At 58.6% G+C, this 19,097-nt stretch overlaps 1 protein-coding gene across 2 annotated transcripts in view; it reads left to right on the top strand.

Annotated features, from left to right (window-relative positions):
- Positions 1–8,792: 8,792 nt before the first annotated feature.
- PXDN (peroxidasin) overlaps positions 8,793–19,097 on the top strand; it is a 76,899-nt gene continuing 66,594 nt past the window's right edge. For both annotated transcript variants that reach the window (XM_060647468.3, XM_060647459.3), the window contains exon 1: positions 8,793–9,108. In XM_060647468.3, the coding sequence (XP_060503451.1) occupies positions 8,900–9,108 (209 nt within the window). In that variant the 5' untranslated portion in view covers positions 8,793–8,899. The remainder of the gene's footprint in view (positions 9,109–19,097) is intronic.

Here is a 19,097-nt window from a genome sequence, read left to right as displayed (position 1 = left end):
CTGCCTCTTCCAGCTGAGGTGTTACTGAGGTCACTGGGCTCCTGCGGGCAGTAGCTGCGCTGGGCCCCCCTCCCCCGGCCACAGGGCGCTTCTGGGTGTCTTTGTTCCCGACACTTTCTTCTTTTTATAAGAGCAGGAGGCTTCGCCCTGCTGGCCTCCAGCCTCACCCCAACCGCGTCTGCAGGACTCTATTCCCAAATAAGGTCACATCCTCAGGCAGCCATCCTAGGACTTGAACACGCCTCTCTTGGGGACACAGTGCAACCCCCACCAGCCTGCCAGGGTCTCCGTCCCAGGACAGCACCTGCCCAATGAAACTCCATGAATTCATTGAAGGTGCGACGTGTAGCCCCAGCGTTTGTTGGGTCCGAAATCACCAACGTTATGTCCTTACTGCTCTGGCTGCAGAGACACTCTTAAATAAGCCACTGTGGAAATCCACAATAACTGCCTGGGAAATTGAAATGACACTGACCATCACTCTGACATCTTGTTTCTCGGATCAGAGTGACAAGAAAAAACAATAGAAAAGCTTGAACCTCTGACTTACAAGGTGGACATTACGTCTGAGGTTTGGAGGCCAGGCCATGGAGAAAAGCTAACTCTTGGCAAAAATCTCTTTGTATTAATGTCTTTGTTCCCCAGTAGTTCAGATGGTATACTCTCAGAATACGCTCAGGCTCCAATCCACGTAGCTCCAGAGACACAATTATCAGGAAGGAAAACAGGACGAGGCTGAGCCATCTGGTTAACGCACAGAGAGCTTTACGCTCACAACCCGTGTTTGCAGGGTCTGCCCACGGACCAGCCATTCTGGTTCCCAAATGTGACCACAGCTCTGTGTGACCAGGGGGCGAGCCTGGGGTCCTGCCGCGGAGGTAAGGCCAGATGGACAGCATCACCCTGCTCTCTCGCTGCTCCTGCCAGACTCAGGGACTTAAGTATTAAGTGCCTGTAACAGTGTTTATGTTTCTCTCCCACTGTGGTTTTCTTGCCTTGTGGAGTGGAGTGTGGTTTGGGGATGAAATCACGAAGTTTCCGTGTCACGACAACCACTGTGACCATAGAAGGCCATGTCCTCTGGAGCTCTAGGGGGCCCCCGGCCAACCAGTCTGGACCAGTGACTCATAGACTGGGAGTTCACGAATGTTGAGCTCAGCCCACACACAGGGGACCTAGACTCCCCTCCAAAACCATCAGGTGTCTCTTCCCTTAGCCGGGAAGGAAGGCGTAACTCCTGAGAAAAGTCCAGGCTGGCAGAGCTGAGCACGGGCCCCGGTGACCCCTCCTGTTAGGACACCCACCCCATGACACGCTCAAACCTGGAGCCTTTCTTCCTGGGCACGCAACTCCTGCCCCCGAATGGGGCTCCGGGTTCTGAAGGCCCCGTGTGTCCAAAGTCGGGCAGTTGGTAGCCTCCAGAGGTGGATTGGGAAGCAGGTCTGTCTGGCACCAGGCGCCCTGCCTGTCTGGCTGGCTGGAGGGCTTCCCATAGGAAGACACTTCGACCTGGCCCTGGGCCTGTGCCTCAGGGCAGCCCCAGTCCCAGCGGGTCGGAAGGAAGGGGGCCCTTCAGGCAGAAAGGAGGCAAGAACCTCCCAGTTCTGACTCCAGGCGGGAGCTCAGACACAGTTCAGACACAGTCGGCAACTGTGCTACTTGGACAGAGGGACTCTTCTGAAGTCATGTTGATTTTACAAAGGAGGGCGCTCGAATTTTCTCATAAAATAGCCTCCTTCACTCCACAGCAGGCTGACGAGGCTGTTTACAGTGATCGTGGGCAGTGATTGTGTGCATTAGTCAACGGCCGGCCCCTGCCCACACTATTGTTCCCGAAGTGATTAATTTATCCTAAAGGATTACGGAGCATTTCTGGCAAGGCCGAATAATGATTTCACCTCTGTTGGCTAACTGCTTGCTCAGCTCGGCATTGCACAGAACGCTTCTGGTCGGGGAGGCAGTGTTTTTGCCAAAATGGGAGGGGGACACCCACCAGATGCTCTCAGTCACTCCCACGTGAGGGCTGCAAGAGCCACCCCAAACCTGCTCCTCCTCCTGGAGACTTGCACTCTGCCGTGCTTTCCGAGGCCTCAATTTCCCAAAGCTTTCCACTTTGCCCTTGACAAGTCAAGGGTCACCTCTACAAGCAACCTCACGACCTAGTCATGGAGGGAAGGGCTCTGTGAACTTCAGACTAAGTGACTTTCTGTGTCGTCAAAATGGTGAGGTGTTTGGGGTGATGGTGGGGTTTGTGCGGTCCAGAGCCAATGGCCAGAAAAGAGTTCCTGAAGACGTCTTTGGTGCAAAAAGGTGGTTTTCTTAAAGCACAGGGACAGGACCGTGGGCAGGAAGAGCCGCCCGGGGCACCAAGAGGAGAGACTGGTTTACATACTTGGGAGTTGGGAGAGGTGGGCTCCCCTCCCCCCAGGGAAGTTTCCAGTGAGGTTTTCAAATGCTGAAGAGGACTCCCAGGATCCTGGAGGCCTGGCTATTGTCAGGCTAAGGTGGTTTTCCCTCTAGTGAAGCATCAGGATTGAGACGGTGGGGATTTGTGGAGAAACCCTTCACTCTGCCCCCTCCGGGGTTTGCCAATGGGCTGCAGGGTATACGGACATTGAGTTCCACCTGCCATTTCCTTCTGCCTTTGTTCCCACGTCGCTGCCGCTGCGGACGGTGATGTTGGGGCTCCAAGAGTCTATGGGTCTCTGGAGATGAGGCTGTTGATAAGATTGCCTTTTCTTGAGATTTACTAAGATATCTGTAAATAGATGGAGACTCGGGTCCTGCAGGACCGTGATCCCAATAGCTAACCCTTTGTTTTCCCCCTTCCCTCTGTTCTTGGGCAGCGAGGAGAGTCCAGGGACATGGTACATCCCACCTGGGGAGGGGGGGGCGGTTCGGCCTGGCAGCCTGCCTTCTGCTCCCTCATCAGAAACTCTCCGTGTTGAGGGGTGAGCATTAAGTATCTTGGGTAGAGTCTGAACACGTGTTTACTAAACCCCCAAACACAAAGCAAGAATGAAGATGCCTGCCTGAAGGACCCCGGGCAGGATCCTTGTCCCCCTCCCCGCCCAGAGGTGCCTTGGTTATTCATTTGCTGCAGAGATATTTCCCAGGGGCTTAGTAGGGGCGTCGGCCACACCTTCTCACCCCACCCCTGCCTGTCTGTCCTGCCGGTGGGGACACGCGCTCAGGGTCCCTCCGTGCCTGGCACGGCCTCTGCCTGTGCCGGGTGCTGAGTGTGCACACAGGTCAGAGCCCAAGGGGCAGGGACTTGCCCAGCATGGACATGAAGCCCAGCCAGCACGACAGGAAGGAGCACAGAGCCGCGTGGGGACCTGCGGGCATGTGAGGTGGCCCCGGAGGGAGAGGGCTGCGGGCCTGTGAGGGAAGAAATGAGGAAGGGTCACCTCATCTGGGAAGACGCCTCCATCCAGGCTCCCGCCTCTGGGGGCGGGGGGGGGGGGGGCGGGAAGCAGCCAGACCAGCAGAGTTAGAACCTCAGACCACAAACTGACACTGCCTGTTCTTGCTTGGCGGGCAGGTCAGCCGGGCGTCAGGTGGCGGAGGGGCACTGGCGGGTCCCCACAGAGGGCAGTGGGCTCAGGAGGGAGGATGGGGTGAAGTCCCAGCTGTGGAGGTGACACAGGACGTCTCCAGAGAGGAGGACTGTGGTTCTGAGTTGCTGACGGCTCCCTGTTGTGCGGACAAGCCACAGAGCGCCCCCCCCCCGCCTCCAGTGCTCGAGTACAGGTCTATGTTTCCCCCAGATTGTGGGGTTCTCAGCACATGGCACCCGCCCACGGGCTTCAGCACTCACTGCGTGAACCAGGTGCCCTCTGTTCTTCCGTAGGCCTGGTCTTCTAAGCCGAGGGTCACGGGGATCCCTGCTCCTGCTGGGTGGGTGACAGGTCTGCCGCGGGTCACCCCATCCCTCCCCTGCCTTCCCAGGCCTGCGAGGGGTGGAGATGTGGAGGGGGCAGGCCCTCGTGCCCCCTGGCTTTTTCAGGTCCCCTCTCCTGGCTCAGCCCTCCGCGTGTGCACATGTGTCCTCCTGGGAGCCCGAGGCAGACGCACCAGACACCGTGTGTACACAGGCGGGCTGGGTGGGTGCCCGCTGCTTGTGCCCATGGTCATGGTCCTGGTCAGGAGGAGCACTACTCAGCGGGGACGCCTCTCCGGGGCACGTCCTCTGCCACCAGAGCCCTTCCCGCCAGCACAGGAAAGGCCCCATGATCGTTCAACTTACCCAAAGAGCCGTGTGGAGTGTATGTAAACATTCCTCAGGTAGAGAAGTGATGGGAATATGAACCACCAAAGAAAAGCTCTTTAAAAAACCTATTTATTTATTTACTTTGAGAGAGAGGGAGAGAGAGAGAATGAGTGGGGGGTGGGGGGCAGTCAGAGAGAGAGAGAGAGAGAGAGAGAGAGAGAGAATCCAAAGCAGGCTCCGAGTTGTCAGCACAGAGCCCGACACAGGGCTTGGTCCCATGACCATGAGATCATGACCTGAGCCGAAACCAAGACTTGGATGCTTAATGGACTGAGCCACCCAGACGCCCCCAAGAAAGGCTTTTTAAGGTTTCTCTTTTCTTCCCCACGTTGGCAAGGTCTGGGGTGCCTGGAGCCATGCCAGAAGGATGGAGCCAGGGAGACACAGAAGAGGGGTCCTCCCCAGGCCGCACAAGATTGTACCAAGTTCTGTGGCTAAACTCCGGACAGCAAGCCCCTTCCTGAGCCTCCCCTGGCCTCCCTGGTGGAGGCCACCCCTCGTCCTTGCACCCGAGCCCCTCACCCACGGCTCATGAGGAATACAAGCCCTTTGACATGACCACAGGCCCTTTGACGTGACCACGGGCCCTTTGACGTGACCTCAGAACCCACGTCTTTCCTGGGAGCTCAGAATGTGACCTTGTCTGGAAGAAGGGCCCTTGTGGATGTAAATGGCCACATTAGGAGGAGATGGTGGGGAGGGCTCCAAGCCAGTTTGGGCCTTGGAAGAGGAAAGGACCACGAGTGAGCAGACACTGGGGAGCACCATGTGAGGACCATATGGCAGAGGTTGGAGGGAGGTGTCTACATGGCAAGGAGCGCCAGGCCAACGGCTGTGCCCAGAAACTGGAGAGAGGCCTGGGGCAGATTGTGTCCGGGAGCCTCGGCGAAGACTCCAGCTGCTGACACCCTGGTGGCTGACGTCTGCCCTCCAGGACTCAGGGCGCCCGTCGGTGGTGCGGCACCCCCCCACCCTGCACAGCACTGCTTGCTGGGTGGAGTCCCCTGCCTGTGGGGGGCCGACGGGGGCTGGGCGCACAGGCACCTGCAGCAGACAGGCTCACAGAGGAATTTGCAGGAGGAGCTGAGAGCCTTGGAGAGGGAGGCCTTCCCCTCGGGCACAGCCAGGTTCTGCGAGGGGCTGACTCATCGTCTGGGAATGGCCCCACGGCTGGCCTCCTAGCCTTCCAGACTCCGGGGCCCACGCAGACCCCAGGCAGCTTCCCGGGCGGGCGGCCCACTGTGTTTGTGGAAGACTCCTGCGTGTGGGCGTCTCCTATGGCTTGTCCCTTGGTCCTCACCCCTACCTGGTCTCAGGTCACAGGTGTGGAAACTGAAGCCCAGAGAGGGGAAGAAAGTCACCAGGAGCGTGAGGCTGCCTCCCGGTTCTGGCTCCAAAGCCCGTCTTCTTTCCTGTGTAAATCCGTGGAGAGTTTCCGCGTGGCAGGGAGGTGGGCAGGGAGGCGACGAGGCAGCGTGAAGTGCAAACTGCCCACCTTGGGGGGACCCTGCGGGCAAGAGGGGTGAGGTGCACCCCCAGGGTGGGGCCTCTCACCAGAGCCCGTGGACGAGGCGGGGCTCTCAGGAGTGGGGGCAGCCGGCTGAGCAGGGGAGAGGCTGGCCGGCGGCCCAGGGAGCTCTGGGCCTGTGGCTGTGTGTGTGGGGGCACAGTTTACCCCAACTTCCGGGCCCCGAGCAGCGCCCCAGAGAATAGGTGGGAGCTGGGGTGGGGCACCGCAGCGCAGCGAAGGTCTCAGTGGGTCCCCAGCAGTGTCCATCGCAAGACGGGCAGCTCGCGTCGGTGCCTGGCACAACGTGGACCTGGACCAGCACGGTGCTCCTTTCTCCATCTTTCCGTTGAGCAGCGGTCCTCGACCAGTAACCTAAATTCTCCAGGCACTGGCTACGGGGCTTGACAAGGCCTGCCACAGGGAGCGGGGTGGAGGTGGGGGTGGGTGGGGCTTGTATCCTGTGTCCCCTGGGGCCACCCTGAGGCTCTGGAAAAAGACTTAGTCCGCAGAAAACAGGGTTGAGGTTAAGACAGAATTTCTTCACTCCTTAATCTTTGCTTCTTTGTGTGGCTATCAAAGCAACTAAAGATTGTCAATTAGCAGAGAGATGACAGGATTCGGGGCAGATGATAAGATCTGCAAAGTGGTCGTCGAAGGGAAATGGGAGTATTTCATCTGGGTCCTTAGCAACGGAGACCTTCAGCGGCTTTGCAGCCCTCCGGGGGAAGGCCAGGAACCTGGAGGTGTGAGGCTTCCCTGGGCCTCTAGAGGGCAGGAGCAGGGAAGCACGAACAACAGACAAGTGAGGTGAATTGAGCTGGATAGAAGGAGCTTCATTGCAAAAATGTGAATTCTTCCTGGACAAATAATCGCACCGGCTTCCCCCCTACACCTCCTCGTTCAGCATCCTGCAAATGGCCGTGTGTTAGGGGTCTCCAGAGAAGCAGCACAAGAGAATGATGGAAGGAATGAAGGAAGGGAGGAGGGAGGAAGGATGGAGGGATGGATAGATGGGTTTTAAGGAACTGGCCCATGTGACTGTGGGGACCAGCAATCCCTTTGTGTGCAGGGCAGCCCAACAGACTGGAAACTCAGGCAGGGGTTGATGCTGCGGTTTTGAGGCAGAAGTTATTCTCTGGGAAACCCCAATTTTTATGCTTAAGACCGTAAACTGATTGGGTGAGGCCCACCCACACTGTGGAGGCCATTGTTACCTAAAGTCAGCAGACTGCACACATCCACCCGTGCTCGTCTCATCTGCAAACCCCTGCAGCACAACACCTGGGTCAGAGCTGGGCCCAAGCTCTGTGTGCCAGTAGCCGGGCCAGATGGACACGGGACAGGGCCCCTGCGGCTGGTGTAGACATTGCTGTCGAGCTGAGAAGAGGAGGCAGCACTGTGTTTTGCTCAGAGATGCCCCCGCCTCCTGGATGTGGCAGTGGGTGAAAGGTGTCTTGTGAAATGTGGCCTTTGCCCACTTAAATCAGATGTTTGGACAGGAAGTGGCAGGGTCAGAGCTGTGACCTCTTCTCTGTCCACTGCGGGGAAGAAGGCCAGGCAGACTCAGCAGGAGGGTGCCCGGGAGGGGGCCTCCGTGCTGAGCCAGGGGCTGGGGGTGGTCACGGAAAGCCAGGTCGGGGAGAGCACGGGGTCTCTGGCAGTGATGCGCAGTGCGGTTCACGACTCCATCGTGCAGGGTGAGGACCAGGGTAGGGGCAGCTCCAGGTTGAAGTTATGAGAAGGTGGTTTGGAGCAGCAGACCAGTGATTCAGGAGAAAAAGTGCGTTTTCCAGGGAGAGGAATGTTTCGTGTTTCTGACATGATCGTGCTGAAATTCTCGTGGGGCATTCAAGCGGGGACACTCGGACGGCATGTGGAGAAGCGTGTGGAGTCCAGGAGCACGCAGTGGGGAAGCTTTGTGCCTGGCTAGTGCGCAGGCCCCTGGGGTGGCTTGTGCTGGGTCCCGAGGCAGCCAGGAAGGCTGTTTCACGTGGCAGTGGCGACAGTGACCTCAGTGACCGGCGTGCAAGCCTTCAGAAGGACCTGAGCCAGACCCCAGCCAAGCTGCCACCAGGTGGGGACCCTGGGAGGTGTGTGCTAACCCGTCACCAGGAAAGTGCCCGGCCACTAAGCAGCCTCACCCCACGTGCCCTCAGGCACACCTGGGGTAGACTGCCACCAGGTCACACAGTGGACACATCCCAGACCTGGGCTGCGCTCTGACACTGGCACTTGGGCATGGTCCTTACCTGTAAAATGCAGGAATCGGGTTTTTGTGAGAATCAGTGGATCACATGTGCAGTGCTAGAACAAAAGTGCGGATGCGTGTGTGTGTGTGACTCAGTCTCTCCTCCTTCCCACAGCTCCCCCTGTGTCTCCTGGTGGTTCCACCCATGTCCCACTGGGGTGGGCCCGAGGGTTTCCTGGGGGTGTGTCCACCAGGGAGGGACCTGCAAGGGCACTGAGCGACATCCTGGCCCAGCACTGAACCCAGGCCCCTACACGAATGTCCTCTGTGCTCGGAACAATGCCCTGGGGGCAGCAGCGGCAGAAAAAGGGCCGCGGGGTCACAGGCAGGTGCCCGTCTGCCTGGCTCCAATCCTGCTGCAGCGTGTGTGTGTTTAGAGAAGGGGGTGCAGATTGAGAGAGAGAGAGGCTGGGAGGGTGGGAGGAGAAGAGATAGAAAGGGAGGGGGAGAAAGAGAGAGAGACAGAAAGAGAAGAGAGAGAGAGAGAGAGAGAGAGAGAGGGGAAGAGGCCTCGTGGAACTGGGTCCGGAGCAGAGCGAGCACGCTCACACCGCTCTCACACAACACGAGCGGCAAACGCGGCTCGGGGCGGTGGCCCAGGCCGCAGCTCCCGCGCGCAGACCCGGACTTGGCCCCGGGGGGCCCCCGGGCGGAGAGCGGGGCGCCGCGGCCGCACGCCCGGCCCCGCCCCGGCCCTCGGGGCGGGTGCGGTGGGAGGAGCCGCGCGCATGTGCACAGCTGGCGCCCCCCCCGCCCCCCGCGCACCGCTGGGACGTGGGCCGCGCGGGCGGGCGCAGTCCGGAGCCCGCAGGGTCGCGCCGGGCCCTCCCGGTCGTCTCGCGTCCCCGAGCGCCGCGCGCCCAGGGCGATGGCCGTGCGCCCCGCGGGCCCCGCGGGCCCCGCGCGCCGCTGCCTGCTGGCGCTCGTGCTGTGCTGCGGCTGGGGGGCGCTGGCCACGGGGACCCCGAAGCCGGGCGCCGGCTGCCCGAGCCGCTGCCTGTGCTTCCGCAGCACCGTGCGCTGCATGCATCTGCTGCTGGAGGCCGTGCCCGCCGTGGCGCCGCAGACCTCCATCCTGTGAGTGCCGCGGGGGCGGCGGGGAGCCCGAAGGCGCGGACGGGCGGGAGGGCGGGGGGCGGCGGGGAGCCCGAGGGCGCGGGCGGGCGGGAGGGCGGGGAGCGGCGGGGAGCCCGAGGGCGCGGGCGGGCGCGGGCCTTTGTCCGCCTGGGCCGGGGCGCGCGGCCTCCGGAGCCTCCTTTGTTAGCCGGCGGCTTGGAATCCCCGGCTGGTCGGGGGCGGGGAGGTGGCGGGCTGTGGGGGCAGCCCCGGGAGAGTCCCTCTCGCCGCCCCCGCAGGCCCCTCCCTGCCAGCTCGCGTCCCCCCTCGGTGCCCCCTTCTCGCAGCTCCCGCCGCTCCCGGTCCCCACCCTGCCCGGGCGCACCGTATCCCCCCGCCCTCCTCCCCGTCGTCTTTTCCACGCCGCCCCCTCCCCGGTTCCCTCTCCTGTCGGTGTTCCTCCTCCGCGCCCCCTTCTCCTCTGCGGCGGGGGTCGGACCCCGCCTGCCCAAGCGCGGTGCGCCCCCGCGCGCCTCCCCCTCCTGCAGGACCGCGGTCCCCTCGTCCCCTCTTTGGGTCCTCAGAGTTCCGCAGCACCGCCTCCTGGTCCCCGCATACGCCGGGCGCCTAGAACCTCCCGCCCGGGTACCCCCGGCTCGCGGGGGCGTCCGTTCCCTCTGGCTTTCCCTGTGCTCAGCGAGCCCCGTGGCCAGCTCGGGTGTAGACGGAGGGGGCCGAGCGCATTTCCGCCCGGGCGCGCCGCTCGCGGGGGAGCCACACTCGCCGCCGCTCGGCGCTCCAGTGGGTACAGGGCGCCCCGCACTTGGCCTCTGCGCGCGCAGACCCCCGGGCCGGCCTCGCCCTCCCTGGAGTGCCCCCTCCGCGGAGGCCGTGCGGAGGCGACCTGCGCCCGCGGCCCCGGCCTGGCGCGCTCCGAGTTGGCCTCGGGCCTCGAGGTTTCCGGATGCGTCCCGGATTAGAAGCTCTCCAAATCTGTAAAGGCAGGCATGCGTTTTAGGCGCCGACTGTGTCCGCGGCCTACAGCTGCCCTTCTGGATGCCAAAAATAGTTTCCACTTTTCTTGGCTGAGCCCAACTCCTTTGGCACCGCCCAAGGGCCTGCAGAAGTTGTAAAATCTCAAGTGAGCTCTAGGAAGTGGGCTCTCAGCCTTGGGACTTCTAACCCGAGTCCGTGGCAGACCACCTCTCCCGGCCGCTGACTCTGCGACGCAGCTTGCTCGGGGTCTTTGGCGGGAGTCACCCTCCGCGAGCTGTCCCTCTCAGAGAGATCGGCCTTCCTTCCAGAGGACGCCCGAGAGGGCACCACACTGTAAACTAACAGACTCGATGGCGGGCACAGTGAAGGCTTTCTGGATACGGATAATTTCTTTACTGAGTCACTGGAAGAAACTTGGACCCGAAACCACTTTTCACATCTGGCCAGTACTGTGCTTTGTCTCCAACTCTTAATTGCTTTTTAAAAAGAACAGCATTAAACATTTTTTTAGAAAATGTTTATTTAACTTTGAGAAAGAGAGACAGAGCACTAGCTGGGGAGGGGCAGAAAGGGGGGAGACACAGAATCTGAAGCAGGCTTCAGGCTCGGAGCGGTCAGCCCAGAGCCCGATGCGGGGCTTGAACTCACAGACCGAGAGATCATGACCTGAGCCGAAGTTGGACGCTCAACCGACTGAGCCACCCAGGCGCCCCCAAAAAGAACAGTATCTTAGAATATGAGCGTTGTGGAACAGAAATGCAGTCTTCCGGCTTACTGTTCATGGCAAGATTCTCCACAGAGGTTTAAGAGTGTTTGACAAATAGCCGATGGTAGGCCTGGAATGTGACATAATAGTTAACACTTGAAAGATTTCCAGAAAGCGTTCTTTTGCGTAAACTTTACCATATATTTTCATGGCTCTTTGTAGTTTCGAAAATGTTTTGAAATGCCCGTGCTTGGTCTGCTGGATTCTGTGAGGCAGGCAGAACGGACACTCTGCTGACCAAATCCCTTCCAGAAGGAAGCAGACTTTCACAGATTTTTGCTGAAATGGACACAAACCCATTTCACAGCTCTGCAGACCCAGGCCCGGGAAGAGGGCACTTGCCTGGGCTGGAGACGCTGGGAGGAGGGCCGAGCTGACTCCTGCGGTGACACATTCCAGCAGGGGACCCTGTGTGGGTCACTGGGCCCCGGACCGAGGTCGTGGGAGCAGGGCAACAAATGGTGAGGGAGGAGGCTTTGGGAGACAGGATACGGTCCAGAAGGCGTGCACCCTGTGGAGGAGGAGGAAGGCCAGGTCTGAGGTGCCAGGCTCGCTCGGGCTCTGGTAGGTGCCATCACATGACAAGCTCCGCTCATGCAGAAATATTTAATTTTCCTTTGTGGCTTTTCTCCCAGCTCTCTGCTCTCATGCATCACTATTTTTTTTTTCCCTATTTTAAAAATATTTCGTAGAAATTGGGCACTAAAAATATGAAGATAAAGATAGAACCTGGCTTCAAGGTTAGTTGGACCACGTGACCCCACATCGGCCCTTTACTTTTAAGACTCCCTGCACCCCCTCAAAAAGAAGGATTGACTCAGAATCCCCGAACTCTGACATCTCCTGAAGTGCTCCCGGAGTGTGTTCAAACCCGGCAGAGATTGGGTTGTTTAGATTCGTGGTCAGGGCTTCAAAAATAACGGTCTGTGACCACCCTGTGATTCAGGTTTGGGTTGAGCCCAGCTCATGCCCACTGGAAGTATCTGGTGTGTTCTAGAGTGAGCCGCACTGGCCCCCTGTGGTCTGGAGCCTCCAGCTCCGGTCTGCGGGCCCCGGTCTGTGGTTTGTGGCTCTGGTCTGGGGCTCATGTCTGGGGCTCTGGTTTGAGGCTCCAGTCTTGGGGCTCTGGTTTGAGGCTCTGGTCTGGGGCTCCGGTCTAGGGCTCCAGTCTGGGGTTCCAGTTTCCCGCTCCGGTTTCCCTGCTCTGCTATGTCGCTGTGCTTCTCCAGACGTGCTCCCGGGCAGCCTCAACAAGCCCCCTCTCTACTGGTCTACTGGTGCTGTTGTGCAGTTCAGCCTGGGAGTGTTTGTAGAAGTTCCTGCTCCAGTTTTGAATGTTCTAGTCTGTTCACCACAGGAGAAGCTTGTCCCCACGGTAATTAAAAAGCGAGGACTAAAACAGTGTGACATTTCTGCCCTTCTGGCCCTCCTCTCAACACGGCCTCTTTGTCCGCACTGGGCTTCTGGCCTCGGGCAGACGGGCCCTCCACCCTCCGCACCCTCCCCCAACCTCTTTCTTTCCCTGTGGCCTCCGTTGTGAGCTCATGGGAATCTACTCCCAAACTGATGGCCATCAGACAGCCCAGGCCACTCCAGACAGCTGTCCATGTGACAGGAAGCCCAGGGACGCAGCCCGGTCCCAGAGTAGGTAGTGGCTCTGCCCGCCAGGCTGCTGTTCTGCCGCCTCTGTTTCCCGATCGGACTGTGTTTTGCGGTCTGCTGTGCCCGCGTGCAGTCCCACCTCGGGGAACACCTGGTCCTGTGGCGCGCTGGAGGGGGCGCTGCTCAGTGCGGGCAGCGCTGTGGACCTGGGGTGCAGCCAGTGTGCCCCTGCACCGGCCCTGGGGTTCCCGCCTCATGGGTGGGGTCCCCAGCCATCTGCAGGCCCCTCTGGGGATGGTGGTGCCCACTGGCGGTCTGTCATGTCTCACGTTGTCTCTGCCCCTGGGTCACCAGCCTCCCTTGCAGCTTCCCAGGCCTGGCTGTCGGGAGATTATATTTCCCGCCAAGTCCCCCTGGCACAGTGAGGGGGTCTCGCTCACGGGGGCTGCGTAGAAACGTGTCCGAGGTGGGGGTGGGCAGTGCACCGCCCTCCAGCTGGGCTCTCCTCTCAGCACTTCTGTGCCGTCCCTCTGGCTCACGGGAAGCCCCTCAGTCCTGACCGTGCCCTCTGGGGACACCCTGGGCTCCTGGGGAGGCTGACCTAAAGGTTACCGGGTCCATCCAGGTGGAGGCGGCCAGGTGGCTCCGCTGGGCTTTGCAGGACGCTGGGGGGTGTTGGAGCCTTTGGCTTACTTACAATTTCTGATTTTCCTTTGAAGTTCCCAGTTACGATGAAGTCAGAGTCTTTAACTCAAAGGTACTTGAAAAGCACCACAAGAATATTTCTAAAATATTCAGGTAGTGGAAATTTATCTTCCCACGAGGGTGATGGGCCAGTGTCCTCCCATGCTCGCTGCTCCTCGGGTCCGCGCCGACGGGCGGCTGCTGGCGGTCAGCCTGGAGAGCGGCCGGCGTGCCCTGGTCGGGAGAGGACGCTCTTCAGCACTCAGAACAGGCTCCGGGAGGGACCTACCCTGGGAGAGCTGTGACAGACATTTGTCACCGGGTAGTGGGGCTCTGTGTGTGTGTGGCCACAGCCCCAGCTCCACCCTTGAAAGCTTGTGTTTGGAGGCCGTGTGACCAGGTGGCCCTCTTGGAAACTCACAGCAGCTTAGCTGGGCTTCAGGAGTTTGGAGAACTAGCTTCCTCCCGTGTATTTTGAGCTCGTCAGTCCCTGCACCTCTGAATCCAGAAGGCAGTTCTGACTCGGCCTGGCTTCCTTCTCTGCCCGTCCCGTGACTCGGTTTCTCTCTGTAGAGGCGACTGGCGACTGTAGGCTTCCCTCGTGACGGCCTGGGCACAGCACGGGCAGCCCCTTGTTCGAGCTCTGGGAATTCTTCTGGAGCTCCGCACTGGCCAGACCAGCTTCTGGAGCCCAGAGGAGTCTGTTCTGCCTGAGCCGTGGGCTAGAAGCGGGCGAGGGCGCGTGGCCTGGAGGGAAGAAGCGAGTGCCGGGCAGACAGACAGGTGTCCCCTGCAGTGATGAAAAGTTCAACGTTGCAAAGGTCAGCAGAAACGGAGACGGTTCCAGTCTCCGGAACTTTCTCCCCATCAGTTGGAAAACCAGTAGAAGTCTGGCCTGCATTCACTGGGCTGATGCCCGTCGGCTCAGGAGTTTTTTCTCTCTGACTGGAGACACCACAGCAGGGCGGAAACTGGAGTAGATCCCAGCAGGGCTGTGGCTGAGCTCTGAGCTCTGCAGTCAGAACCCAGGGCTGGGAGGCAGGGGCCTGGTCCCCCCACCCTGTCTCTGCGTGCTGTGTGCACTTGGAGAAGCCCTGTGCTCCCTGAATGCCAGCGTCTAGCGAGGAAGGTCTCCTGAAGCGCGGCCTCCAAGTGCACTCGGCATTTTAATCGTGACCGTTTCCATAGTGTTAGGGGCACGTGAGAAAGTAGGAGACGATGCAGTTGATTTAAAAATGCGTTTTTTGGTGAATGCAATTTAAAAGCAGTTAAACCTTCCCGAATTTGATGCCTCAGCAGCCCGCTGGGACACTGCTGGTGGCTCCTCTCCCTGTGCGGGGCAGTGGTTCCTGCAGCAGGTGGGCCCGCGTGTGCTCATGGGCTCCTGTGTGCTGGGCCCTGAATGGTCATGGGCCCCTGCGTGCTGGGCCCGTGTGCTCATGGGTTCCTGCGTGCTGGGCCTCTGTGTGCTGGGCCCTGAATGGTCATGGGCTCCTGTGTGCTGGGCCCCTGTGTGCTGCATACACGATTTGTGCAGACCGGGCGTCCCTGCCGCGGGTAAGTGGGTGCTCTGTTGGCGTGAGGGATAATCTCGTCGATAGATTTAAAATCTAAGTCGATCGTTTCAATGACTTACACATTGTCTTGAAGTTAATTTTGAAGAGCAGACGTTGTGCTTTCTCCTCCCCAGTCCCTTGGCTTCTCTCCGGTTGCACATGTCCACCAAGAACCTCGTGGGTAAATCCTCAGACGTGGCAACGAAATGATGACGCGGGATCCATTACAAAGCAACAAGATAACTCACGCCGTGTAACTGGAACCTGGCAAGAAAGTCAGGAAGGAATGTGTTCGCTGCTTCATGGGTTCATCTGGGCGTCCCCTTTTCCTGGTGCCCACTTCGCTAATTTCTTGGCTCGTTTCTTTGTTCTGGAAACTGTTTCTCAACATCGCCCGGGGGAACAGAGCTTCACCCGGCGACGATCCACCAGGGCGGTGGACGAGGTTCACGGGGAGAAGGCTGCTTCCGAGTCCACCCCTGGGCGGGAACGGGCTCGGGTCTCCCCAGACCACAGAGCTCGCCGGGATCATCCCGGGTCTGCTCTATAGTAGGGCCTGAAGCACGTGCTGAACCACCGATAATGTTCCTTTTTTGACTTTTGGGCGAATTTTCACGTAAGAAAAAAAAAGCCTTATTGAAACACAATTGACATTTTGAAAGGTGCTCATGTTGAAGGTGGTAAGTTTGACATCTGTCCCTGCCTGTGAAGCCCTCACCACGGTCAGGGTAAGGGCCCTCCCTCTCCTCACCCGCGAGACCCCTCTCGCCCCGTCCTGCCCCACTGAGGTGACCGGGTCTGTGTTCGCACGCGGGATGTTGGTCTCTGTCCCGGTTCCTGGAATGTCTTGGTCTGATTTGGACACTTCAGGGTCAGCCCTGCCCCCGGGATGAGTTCAGAGCATTCCTGCCCTTTCCACGTTTTGGGTGAGCGTGGGCAGAACTGCTTATATTACAGTCTTTTCTTAAATGTTTGTTTGGCAGGACTTCCTGCGGAAGCTTCCCTTCTTCGCGGGAAGGTGAGCTTACAGTGAGTCCCGATCCGTCAAGGCAGCGTTTTCTTCCCGAATGAGCACGGGTAGACAGTGTCCCCAAGGCGCCTGCCCTCCTAAAGTTGTTCCTTTCCGCCCCTTAACATCTGCGGGGCCATTCGCGATGCCACTCCTCTGGCTTCTGGTGACAAATGCCGTTACCTGACTAGTCTGCAGGAGACTCATCCGTTTTCCTGACCTTCGCAAAAACCTACCTTTTGGCTTCATTGGGTTTTCTCCTTTTTTCTGGTTTTTGTTTTGTTAATTTCCTTTCTTCTACTTCAGATTCCACTGGCCCTTGCACACCCAGCCGAGTGCTCGATGCCGAGTGGATCCCTGGGGTTTTCCTGCTCCCCCGGTGCATTCTTCTCCGCACACTGCCCTGAGTCAGCTGCCTCGGTCTCCCCAGAGGCACAGCATCATTCCCTCCTGTAGGGCGTGACCTCTGGGGTGCTTGTATGGTCTCAGGGATCATGTCCTTTGTTGACCCACATGTACGGTCCTCACAATACTTGCTTTGTGTCTTTTGTGGGCTTTTAGTTCGCTTCAGACAGGAGAGCAAGTCCAGTCCCTCAAAAGTGTAATTTCCCCACTCGCTTTTGTTTCTAATTTGAAAAAAATTTAAATTATTCTGCAACAAAGTGTATTAAAAAAGTAAGTAACAGTTGGGGTTCCTGGGTGGCTCAGTTGGTGAAGCGTCCGACTTCAGCTCAGGTCGTGATCTCACGGAACGTGAGTTCGGGCCCCGCGTCGGCCTCGGTGCTGACAGCTCGGAGCCTGGAGCCTGCTTCGGATTCTGTGTCTCCCTCTCTCTGCCGCTCGTGCTGTCTCTCAAAAATGCGTAAACATAAAACAAAATTAAAGAAAAAAAGTAACAATTAGAAGAAGCAATCAGCCACTGGCTTCACATGCCCAAGTCTAGATTGAAAAAGAATTAAAAACTATGCCACCCTGCTGTTCCCCCTTTGCCTTTGGAATGCTGTTGTATCAGCTTGGTCGCAAAGTCTAGGTGGATTGAAACGACGTGAGTTTTTACCTGACCCACAGGGGCGCGGTGGCGATGGCCCTGGTTGGGCAGCCGTCCTCGGGGTTCTGCTCTGAGCCAGGGGCCGGCACACCGTGACCACGGCCAGCGCGATCGCTGCCCGCCTTGTAGACTGATCTGTACGAGTGTGTGCCGGGCCCCCTCGGCTGTTTTATCGACGGCGGCTTTCCAGCTCCAAAGGCAGAGTTGCGTAGCTGTGAGAAGCCAAAATAGTTACAATCTGGCCCCTTACCAAATGTTTGCTGTCAGAGCGACTCGGGGACCCGGGCTCTGGCCATGCACTGCTGCCCTTAGACCCTGCCCTCCACACTGTCCTGGAGGCACAGAGAAGGTGAGCGAATGCCCGGGAGGTTCTATGCCCTGGGCCGCCGCAGGTGACACACTGCTTGCGCTCACGTGCTGTCTCCCACCCCGCCCACGGAACGTCACTTAGTGCGCCCCCAGGGAGTGCCATGCATTTCAGGCATCTTGAGTTTCTGCACCGTTGTGGGGGACACTGTGGTGCCTGATGACCGTGCCCCGAGTCAGGCCCCTCTTCCTGTCCCCTCCGCCACAGGCACTGCCATTCAGGGCACAGAGCAGCTCTGAGCTCCGGGCCCCTTGTGACACAGGTCAGCTGGATGGCAGGACGCTGCTGGCCATGTTTCTCAGTGTGGTGTGACTTAACGGGGGCCTCACCCCCAGCCCTGTTCACTTTGCTCCAGCTGTGGGCTTAGAAAATACCATCACAGGTAAACGGAGGCTAACAACTTGCTCCCTCTCCTTCCAGCAAAAGAATTTTGTTGTCTGGGGTTAAAGGCAGTGTATTTATCCCCCGTAGAGAGTCTCTGGGTGCGGTTATCTTCAGTAGGTGGAGGATAGTTCAGGGATTGTAACTCCTGGATCAAAGCCACATTTCTCTTAAGCCAGTTGCTTAACCAAAGACTTCTCGGAGGGCTGACGGATTTGGGCTGGTGTCCCTTCTAGGTGATCAGAGATAACGTGGAGGTGATGGGAGGCAGAGGGAGAAAAACCAGGAGGAAACAGTGCTCAGCTTGGATCGTCAGCTTCTGGAACCAGAGTCTGCTGTTTTTGAGGTTCGGGATGGAAACCGTGCCTGTCCAGCTGCCCGCGTGTGGGGCACACTTGGCCTGCGCCTGTCTGCGGGGCACTGGCTCTTCCTGTTTGCTTCCCGAGATTCTGACGTTGTGCACAAGTCTGTACGGTCCTTGGACATTTGCCCCGAGGCCTTCTGTCTCGGGCCCTCAGCTGCTCGTCAGGGCTCACCTCTCTTCTGCACTCGGCCAGTTGCACGTGTGCACAGGGGCCTTCCTGCTGAAGGAAGGCTGAGCCTTCGGGGAGGAAGCTGCAAAACTGCCCTCTCACCCACGCATCACAGTGTCCAGTTTATCTTTCCTACGGTGTTTTGAAAGTATTTCGTGCAAGCTGTACGTGCTCATAACAAAAATGGGAAAATACAGAGGGACCGAACAAAACAAATAACTTGCATTCCTGTCGTCGGAGGAAACTCTTACGGGATTGGGCTTGCCCGTCAGATGCACGTGTGCCCATTCACGTGTGTGTACGTACGGACACGGAGATGCTGGTACGTCTGTTTTCCTATATCCTCTTCTCTGTCTCTGTCATCTGTGCACCTGCAGTATTCCATTCGTATCTTTGGCCAGACTTCCACACACCTATCTGTATCATCTGCTTCCCCATCATCCGTCCATCCGTCTGCCCGCCTGTCTGTCTGCCTGTCTGAATGTCCACCCACCCACCCATCTGTCCATTCATCCATCCATCCATCCATCATCCATCCATCCACCCTTCCATCATCTGTAAAAACTGAGGCACAATTTGTGCCCTTCTCTGTAGTGCACATCGCAGCACATTGTGCCCTGTGTCTGTGTGATCTTTCCTAATGGCCATGTAGCATTTCTTTGCTCAGAATCACCAAATTTTTTGAACTCCATTTTTATGGGTCATTTCTTTGTGTCCACGCTTCTGCTATTTTAAACAGTACCCTCTCAATGCCATTGTGTCTGTATTTTGGGGACTTCCGGGCACGTTTTTGTAATCTGCAACATCTTGTTCTGCACCGAGAATTCTGGTCAACACATTGTGGGCTTTTCCAGGTCTGTTTCCTTCCTGGACACGGTCGGTGTTTTCCTGAGGACAGGCGTCCTCTGTTGGCTGAGCGCCCGTCCCGGTGACAGAACTAGTCCCGTCAGGCCAAGGGGAGTCTCGGGACAGGCTCCTCCGATGCCTGAGCGTCGGTCCCTTCCCGCTGACAGAACTAGTCCCTTCGGGGCCGTTTCTCGTTGTTCTCGGGCAGGACGGCACACGGGG

Source organism: Panthera onca, chromosome A3 (genome assembly GCF_046562875.1).
Source record: "Panthera onca isolate mPanOnc1 chromosome A3, mPanOnc1 haplotype 2, whole genome shotgun sequence".
NCBI classification, from domain to species: Eukaryota; Metazoa; Chordata; class Mammalia; order Carnivora; family Felidae; genus Panthera; species Panthera onca.
The sequence above is the reverse complement of the archived record's forward strand: the minus strand, read 5'-3'. Positions and strand labels throughout refer to the sequence as shown.